Source organism: Habropoda laboriosa, unplaced genomic scaffold (genome assembly GCF_001263275.1).
Source record: "Habropoda laboriosa isolate 0110345459 unplaced genomic scaffold, ASM126327v1 scaffold204, whole genome shotgun sequence".
NCBI lineage: Eukaryota > Metazoa > Arthropoda > Insecta > Hymenoptera > Apidae > Habropoda > Habropoda laboriosa.
In genome coordinates, this window is record NW_017100385.1 from 899,785 (window position 1) to 915,543 (window position 15,759).

The window sequence follows — 15,759 nt, forward strand, 5'->3', positions numbered from 1 at the left end:
GAAAAAAAAAAAAAAAAATGAAACAATCTCTGAAAAACACAGAATTCATTTACAACCGTTCATTTTCCACTGCCGACAAAACACAATTCCGAGAACTATCGTATTTCACAAGATTCACCGGTGAAGATGAAACGGAAACACCAGGAGAAGAGGAAAAAATTGACGAAACGCCGGAAGTTGACCGCGGCGAGCCTAGATGTCGACTGGCTCCGAGAAAACTCATCCGGTCATCGACGTTCGTGAAAACCACGGAAATTCCTTCAGCCCAACGTAGGAAACGTGAAACGGAAAAAGGACGAAGTGAAAAAGGAAAGATAAACAAAGCACAAACGGGAGAGACAGGGAGGGGAAAGAAGATGGAGAAAAGTTGGCAGGAAAATCCAACGAAACACGCGCTCAATCCAGCTCCCCTGCTCGAGAGTGCCGCGAGCCAGAAGGCCGCTAATCATCTCGGAAGCATTTACGGTCGGAAAGCGTGCCAGCATCACAGCAACAAAGCGACCTCGACAGAGAGTGAGAGAGAGGAAGTGAGCTGAAAGGCGGAGATCTGCGAGCCCATCGGTGTCTCTCTGTTCACCGGTTTCTCGTTGGTTTCCGGCGGAGGGATCGCCCCTGTAATAGGGTTGCGACACGGAACACTTGAGAAAATTAGAAGCCAGAATTGCAGTCGGTGACTGAATTTGGATCGCCCATATTTTGTTTTTTATCATATTTCGCTAAATTTCGAATTTCATTTTGGAGAACATTCCATTGGATCGCCCATATTTCCGATCTTTCTTGCTTCTGACACCGTATATCGAATTATTTTTTATTATATTCCACTGTATTTCGGATTTAATATTCGAGAATATTTCACCTTGTGACTGAAATCGATCGAAATCTGGCTCGCCTATAGTTTCGGTCTTTCCTTTCCTGTGATATCACATGCCAAATTATTTTTCGTTACATTCCACTGTATCTCGAATTTAATATCCGAGAATATTTCACCCGGTGACTGAGATCAATAAAAATCTGGCTCGCTCACACTTTCGATCTTTCCTCCGTTCCGGTAACTCGTTGGAGCTGAATCTTCTACGCGTCGAAATGAGAAATGACGATGCAAAGGCTTGGGTGTAAAAAGAAAAAAAACAGAAAGAAGAAGAAGAACAAAATTCCGGATCGATCGGAAACACGGTCGAGCGTGCACGATCGGTTCAAAAAAGCTGGCCGCCACAAAGAAAAATCGCCGGGGATCGCGAGAGGCGAAGGGGTGGGGAAAGGTTTTTGCGAAGGGATCGTGTGTGCGATAGGAGTAAAGTGGTTTGCACGTAGAAGTCAAAGGTAAAACGAGGGGAGAGCCTCGTTGCGACAGAGGCAAATGTCGTCGAAATACGCTGCTGCACGGAAATAATCCTAAAACGAGGTGACTATCGGAATGCTGCCTTCCAATTGGGTCGTTATTCACTGCCGAGATTTTCACCCTTTTTTTTTTTATCGTGAACCAGCTTATTACCAGGGTCTCGAGATTGGAATAATAAAAAGACAGCTTTTCTTCGAGGTGCAGGCACAATTAAGAGAACGAACGGCTAATCTACACAATGTGTTCTTTGTAACTGTAACAAAAACTTAGCAAAGACATTTTCAAAGAGTCTCTTTAAAGAAACTGTGCAGAGACTGTGAAAGGAAGGATGGTAAATTAGAGTACATTTACGTGTGTGAAATGTGAATGAAAATAGCAATCTTTATGGTACACTTCTTAGCAGAAACAAGAAGAAAGTGTGTTCAAGCAGACTTGATATTACAAAGAAAAATCAGAATTTCTGTTTGAAAATCTAGGAGACAAAGAAGTTCACAGCTAATCTCTATTGGTGTAGCAAAGCGAATCGAAACAATCCATACTTGCTAACCTTAAGAAACAACTTACAAGGACACTGAGAAAGAATTCTTTTTGAACAAAACTTGGTCGAAACTGTAAAAGGAAGCGTTGCAATATTTCCTGTCTGAACAGAACAGATCGTGTATTCGCTCTATATAAGAGACAATACGAGAAATCTATAATCTCTGCCGCTATATATACGCGAAGAGCGAATCGAAACAATCCATCCCCAGCACGGTTAAACCTCTCTAAACGCTTATCCTACACTAGCAATCACCATCTTTGAAAGAAGAAGACGTTGTTCGAGTTTACCGAGGAATTCTATATCCAAGACACACCAAAGGAGAACGTTAGGCAGTGAAACGAAGGTGGAGAGAGAGAGAGGACCGTGTGGAAGCAGCCCTCTTAAGAGAGCTTAGGAAACCGTAGAAGCTTATGCTCGAATTAGAAATTCCTACCGCGATAGATCGAGGTGAATCAATCGACGAAAGTATAGATCTCCGTTGATCACGACGACGAATGTCGATTGGTTTCGTGACGAGGAAGGAAAAATTGTACTCACGGTGGTTGCTAGTCGCGGCTGCCTGTGCTCTGTTATTCGGGACTCGGGGGTCTCCTCTGGGTTCTCGGTTGGCTGGTGTTCGTGTTCGGCACGAAACGTGAACGAATCGAGAAACTATCGTGCGAGCACGTTTTTTTCGTATGAAATGGCAGGCGAAACAACACGGGGCGTCGCGTTTTACAAGCGCATCGTTATACGCCCTGCGACATCGACGACGGTGTAGACGGTGGCAAATCTGTCGACTTTCCACGATAGGACACAAGTGCGCCTGACCGGTGGCGAACAGGAACATGGCCGACAACGACGAAATCGATAAAAGTACGCCGCCCGCCCCCTTTGAACGGGTGCGTGCGCCTTCCGCCCCCTTTGGACGGGTGCGTGCGCCGGAGATTCAAAATCATCCATAACGACGATCAGGAGCACGACCTCGCGGGGAGAGTTCGTATGGAACATGCAACTCTCTCTTTTCTCACTTTCCGATTATCTTCTCGGGCGAAGTATGCACGAATTAGATTCAGAGAGAATGTGGGGCTGTAACGAGCAGGTGTTTTTTTTTAGGGTTAAGTGTTGGGTTCGTTGGAGATGAGTTGAGAAGACGTTGACAACTGGAGAGTTGGAGTATGTTGGATTGTAGAGGATACGAATATTTAGAACAGCTGTTTGGATTCTGTTTTGTTGGGTCTTGCAGTGGTTACTTGGATTTGTAACGAGCAGGTGTTCTTGAGGATTGAGAGTTAGGTTCTTTGGGGATGAATTGAGAAGACGTTGACAACTGGAGAGTTGGAGAATGGTAGATTGTAGAGGATATAAATATTTAGATTAGCTGTTTGGATTCTGTTTTGTTGGGTCTTGCAGTGGTTGCTTAGAGTTGGAGGGTTGTTTGGGAATTTGAGGGGTTGTCCGTGGAACTCGACGATTTTAGGAGCTTCGCATGATGTATCAGGCTAGCCCATAAGTAATGTTGCTTCTTATCTTGGCTCGATGTTCCTTTTTACCACGATAATGAGGATTAAGAGTTAGGTTCTTCGGAGAAGCGTTGGAAACTTTGGAGAATTGGAGTGTGTTAGATTGTAGAGGACATCAATATTTAGATCAGCTGTTTCGAATTGTGCTGCAGGTTGCTGTGGTTGCTTGGATCTGTAACGAGCAGGTGTTTTTGAGAGTTAAGTGTTAGGTTCTTTGGAGATGAATTGAGAAGATGTTGGAAACTGGAGAACTGAAAAATTTAGATCAGCTGTTTTGGATTGTGTTGCAGGTTGGACTCTGTTTTGATGATTCTTGCAGTGATTGCTTAGAGTTGGAGGGTTGTCTGTGGAATTCGACAATTTTGGGAGTTTCTGCTGATACATTAGGCCATGGTTTGATCTTCTTTTTCATCACAACATTTGACTGCACACATCGAAAACAAGAATAGAAAAAATTGAACAATTTAACTAGGAATTAATACCACGTCCGTTATATTCTCCTGACCTGGTAACATCGGATTACCATCTATTTCATTCACTAGAAACCTCTTTCAGTGGCAAATACTTCAAGAACACGGATCACTTAAAGTTAACGTTAAATCAGTTTTTTTAATCGAAAAGATTCATAAAGTTGTCTGTAAAATGGTAAATAGGCTTTGTAAATAATAGTCGATATTTCATCGATTAATGGTAGCTGTAAATACTATTACTTTTGTATTGAAAGGGTCTAGCCGAATAAACGTGGTAAAAGTGCCCCTGAACCAAATGAAACGTGTGATACGTCAATTGAAAGAGCTTCCTAGGAAGACCATTTCGTGAAAGTTTTAACCCTCTACCCCTATTATTAGGGTAGTTATCCACCTAAACATCATTTTCATTTCAGACTTGATTTCTATTGTTCCATCCGACAAAAAGTTATGAGAAAAATCTGAGATACCACAGCCAGAGTGTTACGTATCTGAGAATTTTTTCAGATTTTTTAAATGAAAAACCTATTTTTTAAAAATTAAACAACATTTGAAATGCCAATTTGTTATCGAAGTTATCAAATGACTGCATTCATATTTTCACAGTAGAAGCTGCCTGTCACGTTTATTAACTCATAATTTTTTCAGATTTTTTGGAAGCCAGTGTCATAGTTAAAAAAATTAAAAACCACTTGTTTCCGTGCACGTAAGAGTAACGACCTCTAGTGACATTAAAAAAAAATATATGATTACACTCCTTGAAATTCTACCTACAAAATGAGCCCTTTTGCACATCTGTTTAATTACAACCTGTAATTTTGGAAATGTAGGTTCTTGTAATAATCGCGAATAATGCAGAAAATGTCGGGAAGGGTAATTGAGAAATTTATAAATTTCTTGCTCGTAAATTACTGCCGATATAAATATTTAAATCGAGTCTGCTGGATTGTGCTGTAAATGGATTTTCCTTTTGAATAAAATAGCGTCTGTGAAGAATTGGTGAAATGTTAGGAAGGGTGGTTTAAAAATTGATGGTCTTGCAGCTTACAAGTGGTACAGTCTATAAATATGTAAATTGACTCTTTCGGATTACGTTGTAAATTAGCTTTTACATTGTAAATAGAAAGTCCTATGGCAATCGTGAAAAATGAAAAAAATAACGTGAAAGGAAGATGATTTAAGAATTTGTAAATTTTTACTTCATAAATTGCAGTAATGGACGTTGATTCTATAATGGACTCTAAAAGACTAACAAAAGTTACACGAAATCTTTCTCACATTTTATTAATACTGAATATTTGATTAGGGCAAACAGCGTTGAGAGAGGAAGTTGTGATTTAATCATTTAGAGCTGAGAGTTTGGTCCTTGAAGAATCTCGGAGATATATGAAGCTCTTACGAAACCGAATTTTTTTGTACTTTACCTTGCATTTTATTCACTATTGATTGTATAAAAACGAATCAAAAATTTTATATGTTAATATTAATATTAAAAAGTGATATTAAGAATTTGAAGAACCATGATTAAATATTTATCATTTAATAGAAATGTTTCAAAAAATCCAAAAATGTGTAATTCAAAAGTTACGCGCGAAAATAAAATCATCGAAATATCCTCATTAGTAAAACCAACCTAATTAACATACTTCGTCATTGTTTCTTCTTCTCAAATTTTATGTTACATATGAAATATGAAGGAACAAATTCCTCGTAAATTGCCATTAAATAAAAAAATGAAAAAGATTGTATCACGTAGGAAAAATAATGGACCATGCATTCCTCAACTTCTCCCGAGTTCCTCAAGTGCTGTACTAATTAGCAGATTACTGATTTAGTTTTGCAAACACTTGGTATACAGAGTCTGAGGAGTACGTCGAGACTGAAGACTGAAGGTTTTCGAGTAATTGAACATTTGGATGGAGATGGAGTCTCCTGGGCTTAAGTAAGCGTAGGTTGGAAAAGAAGGTGAGAGGTCTGGAGCTTTCAAATGATCGAATGTTCGAATAGAGGGTTATATCGAGGTTGAACCATCGACTGAGCTTACACTAGGGGAGACTAGATCAGTCGTATAATTGAATATTTGGACGATGGTTGAATCTGTATATGCTCAAGTGTATAACTGTGAATTTCGTTCGAAAGCTGATGTAAAATTCCAATTAACACCGAGTAAGGGATAATGTAATAAAATTTCAATAATCTCAGATTTCACTTGAACCGAGATTCGAATGAAAATCAGTGAAATAATTGAATATTCCAATTCTATTTCATTAACAAAAATATTGCACGTATTGAATATTATTATTAGAATATTCAGTAAGTTAATGCCATTTAATTCTTAATATTTGATTTTGCAAGTAGGGGGAGTTCCCTTAACGCCGGACGGCACCTAATATTGGACATTAGTTGTATTTGTAATAATTGAAACGCTACCCAGCCGTTATTCTGCGTATCTAGAGGAGACAAAAGGAATAAAAATAAGTTTTCTACGCGTTTCAGTCGCGTGTGCACAGGTAGAGAGATTTATTTAAGAAAAACCTTAAGCGTCCGGCGCTAGGGGAACTCCCCCTATAAACTTCAGAAAAGTAAATAGTAGAAATTTTCTAGCTTTGCAAGTACTCCGGTACGATGAAGTAAATTGTTCCTAGTACTGATTTTGTAAATATACATTTCACAAAAATAAATGCTATGTAGAAAGGGTTTAGCCGAATAAGCGTTAACCCAAATCGTATGAAAATGATTCTTGCAGCCTCTCCATCGACGAGGGTAGTCGTCGGGGTTGTAGTGGGTAGGAATCTCACACTTACCCAGCCTCTCCGCTTCTCTACCACCATTATTAGGGTAGTAACTGACCTAAACGTCATTTTCATTTGGAACTTGATCTCTTGTTTTATCCGACAAAAAGGTATGAAAAGGGCTCATTTTGTAGGTAGAATTTCAAGGAGTGTAATCATTTTTTTTTTTTTTAATTTAAACACCTCTTGCTGTCACTAGAGGTCGTCAATCTTACGTGCACGGAACGGTAAACAATAGTGGTTTTTAATTTTTTTAACTATGGTGCTGCTTTCCAAAAAATCTGAAAAAATTATGAGTTAATAAACATGACAGGCAGGTTCTACTGTACAAATGTGAATGCAGTCATTTGATAACTTCGATAAAAAATTGGTTCTTCAAATGTTGTTTAATTTTTAAAAAATAGGTTTTTCATTTAAAAAATCTGCAAAAATTCTCAGATATGTAACACTCTGGCTGTGGTATCACAGATTTTTCTCATAACTTTTTGTCGGATGGAACAAAAGAAATCAAATCTGAAATGAAAATGAAGTTTAGGTGGATAACTACCCTAATAATAGGGGTAGAGAGTTAAAACTTTCACTAAATGGTCTTCCTAGGAAGCTCTTTCAATTGACGTATCACACGTTTCATTTGGTTTAGGGGTACTTTTACCACGCCTGTTCGACTAGACCCTTTTCTAACTTTGCAAGTACTTCGGTACACTGAAGCAAATTGATTCCTAATATTAATTTTGCAAATACAAAATTTCATAAAAATAAATGGTAGAAGTTTTCTACCTTCACAAGTTAAACTCGAGTACAATGAAGCAAATTGGATAGTTAGAACGAGATGAACGTTACTAGTGAAGTATTTTACCATTTCTTACGGTTATTTCAAATCTGAACAATCTGCATGCTTGATTACTGGACAAATATCCTCGTTTTTGGTTGAAATGGTCCCGGTAATCCAATATCTATTCAAGACAGAACGAAGAGAGAGAGAAGATGTAGACAGAGGGTACTGTTCTTTGGTTTCCTACGAAGTTAGAATGGCTCGGGGTAGAGCTGTTGTTTGTTTTGTTGCTTCACTGACGCATGAACTTGTGGATGACTGAAATTTAGTGAACTTCAATGTTCACCAATAGTTTCCCGGGACATCTAGTTTAGAACGTCGTTTGGCGGTGTTCTAGCGCCGTTTAAACTTGCCCTTGCGGCGGGCCATTATTGTATATTAAATGCCGCTCGGCTCTTAGGAACTTTTAAAAAGTAAAGAACTTTTTAATTTCTTCAAAAGAAGTGTTTCTTGCGAGATTTCAGTCTTTTCTCCATTATCTGTGTATTACTGGTACATATTCTTTATTTCATTGTTGATTTATGAAAAAATTATAATAATACTACCATTCAATGTATCTGAAACTAACAGAATAATTAACGAATTCACATGTAAAAAAAAAACCTGCTAATTAGTTCCATTGAATAAACAATTAACAGAAGGAGTAATTCATTGAAATATTATAAAATTAAATTATAATATTAATATGCAGTTTCGCCACTAAAAATGTACTCGTGGAATTGCAATAGAACGAAAGGTACGGAAGGAGTGAAGAATCAGGAGAATTCTCCTTCCGATAGAAAATTCCCGATGTTCGACGGGTTTGTAGTAAAAGGAAATCGATTCCTAAGACTGGCTCATTCATAGAGTGGGAAACACGGGCATTTAAACCGCAAGAACCTCTCTTCTCTGCGTGTAACTGTGATGAAGATAATATCGCGCAAGGGTGGGAACGTTTCTCTATAATCAGCTGAATGGGAAATAATAATTGACGTGTTTTGACGTGGCCAGGAATAATGTACATTCGGTGTCATTTTCTGAACAGTACGCAAGAACACGTGCACGCTCTCATTCTTGAATAAATTGATGAATCTTAAACGTGTCGGAAGCAATATTATTGTTAAATACGTAAGACGCTCTATTGTAAGGTTGTACCACGTGAAATTGCTGTTTTTGTAGGTTGAAATAACAATGATGTATTTTCGAAAACAATTGTCTTTATTCATCATTGGTATTAATAGCTCTTTTCCCAACAAAAGGTACCGATTGATATATTCCATTTCTATGGAAAATAGCGTCTTTTTAATAGGATCAATTCTTCATGTATTTTGGCATGATGCAGCTGTATTGTGGCCTAGTTTAATTCCGTACAGTAAAAGTGTTCCAAATTCCTTGGAAGACGTTATATTGTTTAGTTACGTAAAACAGCGAACCATGAAAAGCAATTCAATAAAGAAAAGGAACAGAGAAGTTCAGCACCGGAATAACTTCTATATAGTACAAGTGAGAATATTAGTTATGTAAAATTTATTAATCACGGTTGATTGTCAGTTATTCTGACATCGATAAGTTCAGGTGGTATAACCTAATAAAAATATAAGTTACGTAGAGTAACCTAACCTAACCTAATTAAAATATACATACGTTACGTAGAGTATATTAATCTCAGTTGATTATCAGTTATTCTGACTTTCACGTGGCATAACCTAATAGAATTTCATTGATTCTACAATGGATACATTCGTGACGATTTCTAATAAAACAACAGCTCAATGTTGCTGCTCATTTACTCTTTGTCACCTACGTCACAAAGTCGCACAAGCATTAATAATCCTGTCCTTTTCTTTCATCTTTATCCCTTATGCTTCGAAGTTATAAAAGCGCGACACTGTTGTTTGTATGTTGTTTTATTTTGCAGTCTTTCCGCTTCAAAGTTCAAAGCGCAATAGAAATTTTATGTAGTTTTGCTTTCTTTTTCTTTTTTATTCATTTTACCTGAGGTCGTACATATGCACTTCCATCATCGAAATGAACGCAAAAAAGAAGTACCACACATGCGTGCCTTTATTTACTCGCGTCAAACGTTAACCAACATTTCGTGAAAGAGAAAAAAAAGTTACGTCAGTAAAATATGAAATGTAATTCCTGAGCAATTAATTATCTACCGTAAAAAATGCGGGGAAAACACAAAGAATGTAATTAAAATAAATTATACCTTACATTACGGTAATAAAATTATAACTCCTCGCCCGATTAACATAACTTTCTTCGAGTATATTAAATTATCTCAGTTAAATTTTACGGTGTACAAAGCTTCGTTTAACAAGCAAACTCAGGAGATGTGTAACTGGTAATTAAGTTTCTTGCACCATGTAACGATTCAATTAAATTTCACTTAAATTTTCTTCTTTTTCTCCATGTAAAAGTACGTAATTGTCGAATTACCGTGAATCTGAGAAAAATTAAAGAATAATGAAAATACTGGTATACAATCGTTAAATATTTCAAAAGGGGAAAAAAGTAAATAAAATCAAGTTAATTACAAAAATGAAACGAATCAAGTTTGAAGAGAGGGAGAACAGCAGCTCCATGGTGTCGGCTGCTCAACAGAGTGGAACTTATCGACCAAATATCGACTCGCGAAACTTCAGTTTGTGAACACTTCGCCGGGCGTAACGGTGAAGAGCATCCTCGAATCATTATCTAGAGGCTAGTGCTCGACATCGAGTAGGTCTCCAGCTTTATTTCTGCGAAAGTAGTTCGGCCTGGTTGCGCCTTAAAACTTTACCACCCCTGACGGTTGGCAGAGCCTGCTTATCGTGATGGAAAACACGGAAACGATCGACAAGAACGACCAGTGGTCGAACGATCCAAATGTGTCGGATTTAAACGACACCCGCAACGAAGTATCGTCTGCATTGATTTATGGAAATGGCTTAAAGCCGCCTATATTGGGCAGTTCTTATCGAGTTCCGGATATACCGACAAAGTATATTGAACCAACCGTACTCGATACGTCGCTCCCTTACGTGAGTATGCCTTTATTCATAACTCGGTAGTCTATGGTTCGCTTCTTAGGGCGGGCACATTTAAATCTTAGCGAAAGGACGAATATGAGGAAAATGAAAAATTGTTCTTCTTTTATTTCAATTGTTTGTAGATTTAGATGTAATTTTTAGTGGTTGAATTTATTAAGGAAATATTTCTTGTGTAAAGTTTCTTCAGGTATTGCATTTTTAGATTCCTGTTTACACACATCTAAAAATGTATGATTTAAAACCCATTAAAAGAACCTCGACTCCACCTTTATTGTCTGAGTTGCGATTAAAATATCAGTAAGTAAATAGTGAAAAATAATTTTGTTGAAATTCTAATAAAGAAATATTCTGAATTAGGAGAAAGTGAAGTGTATGAAATATTCTTTGAAGTTACAGGGATGATACTGAATCTTGTCAATCTTCCAAAGTGTCACCGTCAACCGGTAGAACGAATAAAGGGAGATCTTTTGTCACGTTGAAATCCCGGGAAAGTGAAAGAAATTTGAAAATAGAATAACAAATTAGGTTACTGCTTCGTTAACATATTTAATAAATAAGTTATACTCCTTCAGGCATTTGTATAAGAAACACTTTTACACTATCTTTGTTATACAACTTAGCTTTTAATTACGAAAGTAAACATGTAAAATATTTTGACTGAAAAATAAAGATAATTTTGTATAATTATGATATTCAACAATTATTTAATTTCAACTCGCTATCTTCAATACAACGCTATCTTGTTTTATAATTTACATTTTTAACTACAATATTCTCTGTTGTGCAAAGTGATTTTTTAAGATAACTTTCAATTAAACTTTTTGTTTTATCAAGCTATCCTATTTTTACAAGAATAAAAAAGATCGATTACGATTCAAAAATTTAATGAATCATACTAATCGTGATTTATACACTGTTCTAACTAGTTTGTATTCGATGATAGTACGGCATGAATGTATGGTTCGACTGTGACGGAATGCATGGAGTAGGAGGTTCTTACGATTAGGTTATATTTAAAGTATTTATCTTTCTAATAAATGTCGATTCATCACAGTTAATTGCAATAGTGTTTAATATTGTGACGAATGTAGTTGCAACATGCGACAATGAAGAAACTCAACGAATTATTCATAATCTGTTTTTTGCTGCACTATTTGTACAGTGTTTGTACAACTCACTTGCTCATAAATGTCAAAAATCAGGTACGAAGTTTTTGTCGTTAATTATTGACTGAAATATGGAAAAATACATTTGCATATGTGATTTTTGTTGAGAATTATTTCGACGTACTTCAACGTTTAACAATTCATCGTGATAACCTCAACGAACAGGAAGTTCAACGAAAAAAGTGGATCCGGTGTAAACTACTGTGCGTAATTTGTTTGTTTTTGTTTCGCAGGGTGGTGATATTCTGTTGGAAACAATTTCTTCTAATGTTACAGAAGATGTGATTACCTTAGAATTTCAGTGTTCAGATGGTACCCTGGTGACACAACTTATTGACTTCAAAAATGTAATTCATCATTTTTTAATTGAATATTTTTCTTGTATATTACATGAAGAGTGATAAAATTTTTCTTGTAGGAAGTACAAATTATAAAAGCTTTAGTTCTTGGTGAGGAAGAACGTGGTCAAAATCAATATCAAGTTTTGTGTTTTGTTAATCACTTTTTCAAAGTGGACTTCATATCCTCTGATGCAATGTCTAAGTTGAGACAAAAAAATCCAGGCACAGTGCGTGTGGCAGAAGAAGATAAAGGTCACGTAAATTATACTATGGATTTATATTTGGATGTATCAGAATCCAAAGATATTTCTAAACATATTGCAACCCTTTGTGGAGAGGCAGCTGGATCTGCTTACACTAGGAATGAAGATATAAAACAATGGATTCAAAGGCCAGGTAAGTTGTACTAATAAATAAATTAATGTGTAAATTATGTTCTTTAAAATATAGTGTGAAGCTAATGCAGATGGTGAAATTCACTTGCTCTGAAATTGATTTATTAGCAGAAATAAAGTTTCTTTATTCCTCAATTTATTAGGCTCCTCTGATCTTTCACTTATGGCAGCTGTGTACAACTTCAGCACAAATTCCTTAACGCAACAAGGTACAAATGGTTCAAGATCATTATTTGTGACAAGGTGTGCAGATACATCGAATATGTGGGCACCTTGTACATGCTCATTAGAATTATGTATAGGGTGGTATCCGTGTGGTTTAAAATTTTGTAAGGGCAAAGGTGATGGTAAAAAAGCAGCCACTCCATACAAATGTGGCATTAAGACTTGTAAAAAGTGTTTTATATTCTCATACTATACTAAAATGAAGCAGAATTGTTTATGGGATGAATGACATATAAGAACACTGTAGATCTATAAGTTTTAATTCATAAAAAAGGGTAAGGTTATTTAAAATATGGAAAGGCATGACTATTTTCTGCATACTAATTTTCACATTAACAAAAATCGTGTTCAATATCGTTAAAATTTTTTTTTAATTTAATTTAATTTTCGTAGCTGGATTTATCCCGATATTAATCGTTAAATGTCTATAAAAGTAAACAGTGATCGTAAAAGGAATTTTTGTTACCTATATATAATTTAACAAATCATCATTGATCTCGTCAAATGTACACTCATTTCATGTGTATATATAAATTATTAATTGTGCTCATTTTTATCGAGATATAGGGAATATAAATTTTATTCTCATTTTATATAGTGAGAATTAATGCATTCATTTTATCATGGTATACGTTCGGGGAAACAAATTAGAATAGGTCGGATAATTTAAAACAAATTATTACAAAAACTTCTAGATAGATTCTTACTTTTATAGACTATACTGAATGGATGCATTTGTAACAGCAATATTTGTATTTTATTAGCATAACGAATCAAGTACTTGATAAAAAACGAGTGTCGTAAACGAAGGAAAATTATAATGAAAAAGCAAATGGAACTAATTCTAAAAAGACTTACTTAGATCATATTGTATTGTATGAAGATTATTTCATTTTACTCTTTGTCGTATGTCACATTCCCGAAATTAATATTTCAGTGCATTTATCGAGAAGGTAATCATTCCTAATGTACCTTACACTGTATGCACAATGTGTCTTAAAAAAAATACTATTTAACATACGTACATTGTCACAGTTGAACGTGTAATTGTTCTAGCGTCGCGAATTCACATACTTTATCACAAAGCCAGAATGTCATTGAACACTATAATAGCTAACGTGCAGTCGTTCGAGAAGTTGAAGTACGACTGCCGTTTCTTCCTGTTCACTGTCGCGAATATTACGAACGGTTGGCAGTAAATATTCGTGTGTACACACCAGGAACACCGTAGGTTACAAATAATCCATTCAGGGTAACGTGACGACCTGCGCGTCTAATTTATTCACGTGTATTGTCACGTGAATAATGTTTGAGCATGTACAGACAATTCTTTCTCAAATTATTGAAAATATGAAAGAGTTATATGATTTGGAGTAAAAATGTGCAATTGATAAAATATAATACTGGATTTGAAGATTTTATGGGTGTATTACTTGCAGAAATCAAAGTGTTAAATGCACATCTTTTCACTAAAACTCGTTATGAGTTGCAAGATCTGTTAAAGAAGTAAATAAAGTGTACTTTTGATAGCAATGTGAGGTATAATCACTCTTGTGAACTGATGGTTTGAGGAAAGGTTTAAGTATTGGTAATATATATCTATAGAAAATATGGATATTAAATCTCTGCAAATAATAATCTTATACAGCATATTCAAGTTCAATATTATTGTTTACAAATGAAACCCCAATAACCTCTTTATATTTTTAATAATTTGCAAGAAATGGCTATGTGTATACGTTTGAACAGTAAATGCACAGATGTCTGTACAGAATTTTATACATGACTTGTAAAGCTGCCATTTACATGTGTAAGTTACGTCTCAATTGTACATAGCGCAGAGAAGCACGCGTTGACGCGAAAACAATGGGAGGCACGTGAAAATGAATTAGATCACTGTATATAAGAATCGTTTGTTAATAATTAAAAAGTGTACAGTTCATAATATATATGTAATCTTTATATATAAGATTCTTTGAGTGAAATTGTTGTCGATTTGTACGGAACAAAAAACTCACTATTTGTACAAAAAACAGATCACTTGGCATTTGAACGAGAGAGACGAAAAAAAAAACGAGAGTATACGTTTCATAGCAAACCACTATAAACAAGACTGCAATATCTGTCCAATTTAATAATAAACATATTATATATACACGTTGCAATTCTCCGCGCTTCCTCACTGATACAAAATCGTATTTAACGAACTCTCTAGTATAAGTGAACGAACGAACAATATAACATATACATATTGCACAAACTTACGCCTGTAATCGGACATCTATGAAATTTGTAAGAGTTAAGCGGCACCCGACGTTACCGACTCGCTCATGTTTGTCCCACCTAACAGTTGTACACTATACTTTACTACAAAACGTAAAGAAACAAAAAGGAGAGTGGTGACACTGTTCTTTCGAGAATAAAGGTGAAACTGAACGTGTGTGTGCGTGTATAAGACAGTGTGACATAACTCGAGTAATTTGTACACAGGACTGTGTGTAACCGGTTAAATTTGCAAACAGCAATATAAATTTGTACATGTGTACATACCTACGATCTACAGGGTGACTCACCAAAAAATGGAGCACACAAATAATTTCTCTAGACTTGATAGTTAAGAAAAATTTGAAATTTATATGGTTTCATAAGGCAAAGGTGACGCGTCCACTCATTTTTCTTTTATTTCGTCAAGATTTTCAAAGACATTGATATTTTTTCGCGTTAAGACAGATTTAGCGTTGCTATTTTCTCAACTCAATTTGACAATTTTCAAGGTTACGTTATGAAACAAAATTAAATTCATTTTATTCCCAACCATAATATTTAAAGAACGAGATAAATACAAAACTTATGGAAATCTAGAAATAGTGTCGTCCTGGTTTAGCAACGTTTATTTTTATAAATGTACAAATCTGATAAAAAAAAGTCTGGGTTCTTCGACTTTAACAATTTTTGTTATATCAGAATTTTTATAATCAGAAATACTGTTTTATCTTCAAGTTTAAAATAGTAATTTGAATGTCCCGATTTTTGTGAATCACCCAGTACACTTAGTTACCGAACACATTATAGGCAAATTGCAGAATGTTCGAGACGTTATGTTACTATTTCGATAAGTTATATGTGTCATTTTTAATATGCA

At 35.6% G+C, this 15,759-nt stretch overlaps 3 protein-coding genes across 6 annotated transcripts in view; 2 read left to right on the plus strand and 1 right to left on the minus strand.

Annotated features, from left to right (window-relative positions):
• Positions 1-15,223, minus strand: part of LOC108575021 (synaptotagmin 1) — a 51,027-nt gene extending 35,804 nt beyond the window's left edge. For 2 of the 4 annotated variants that reach the window (XM_017937716.1, XM_017937712.1), the window contains exon 1: positions 2,418-2,679. The gene's annotated coding sequence lies outside the window, so the exon portion shown is untranslated. Of the gene's footprint in view, positions 1-2,417; positions 2,680-13,642; positions 13,836-14,882 lie in introns of those variants that run through there. The other 2 variants (XM_017937714.1, XM_017937715.1) reach the window with 2 other exon arrangements.
• On the plus strand, positions 10,275-10,791 carry LOC108575010 (WD repeat-containing protein on Y chromosome-like). The gene is made up of 2 exons (XM_017937700.1): positions 10,275-10,481; positions 10,693-10,791. The coding sequence occupies exons 1-2, from the start codon at positions 10,275-10,277 to the stop codon at positions 10,789-10,791; spliced, it is 306 nt and encodes a 101-aa protein (XP_017793189.1).
• On the plus strand, positions 11,594-12,846 carry LOC108575023 (out at first protein). The gene is made up of 4 exons (XM_017937717.1): positions 11,594-11,692; positions 11,890-12,003; positions 12,075-12,393; positions 12,536-12,846. Exons 1-4 carry the CDS (start codon positions 11,597-11,599, stop codon positions 12,844-12,846), a joined length of 840 nt encoding a protein of 279 aa, XP_017793206.1. The 5' UTR covers positions 11,594-11,596.
• Positions 15,224-15,759: the final 536 nt, after the last annotated feature.

Coding starts and splice junctions, on each gene's coding strand:
- LOC108575023 (XM_017937717.1), top strand. CDS start 11,597: ATGAAGAAACTCAACGAATTATTCATAATCTGTTTTTTGCTGCACTAT. Junction 12,004..12,074: donor AACTTATTGACTTCAAAAAT/GTAATTCATCAT, acceptor TTTTTCTTGTAG/GAAGTACAAATTATAAAAGC. Junction 12,394..12,535: donor ACAATGGATTCAAAGGCCAG/GTAAGTTGTACT, acceptor TCAATTTATTAG/GCTCCTCTGATCTTTCACTT.
- LOC108575010 (XM_017937700.1), top strand. CDS start 10,275: ATGGAAAACACGGAAACGATCGACAAGAACGACCAGTGGTCGAACGAT. Junction 10,482..10,692: donor TCGATACGTCGCTCCCTTAC/GTGAGTATGCCT, acceptor TTGCATTTTTAG/ATTCCTGTTTACACACATCT.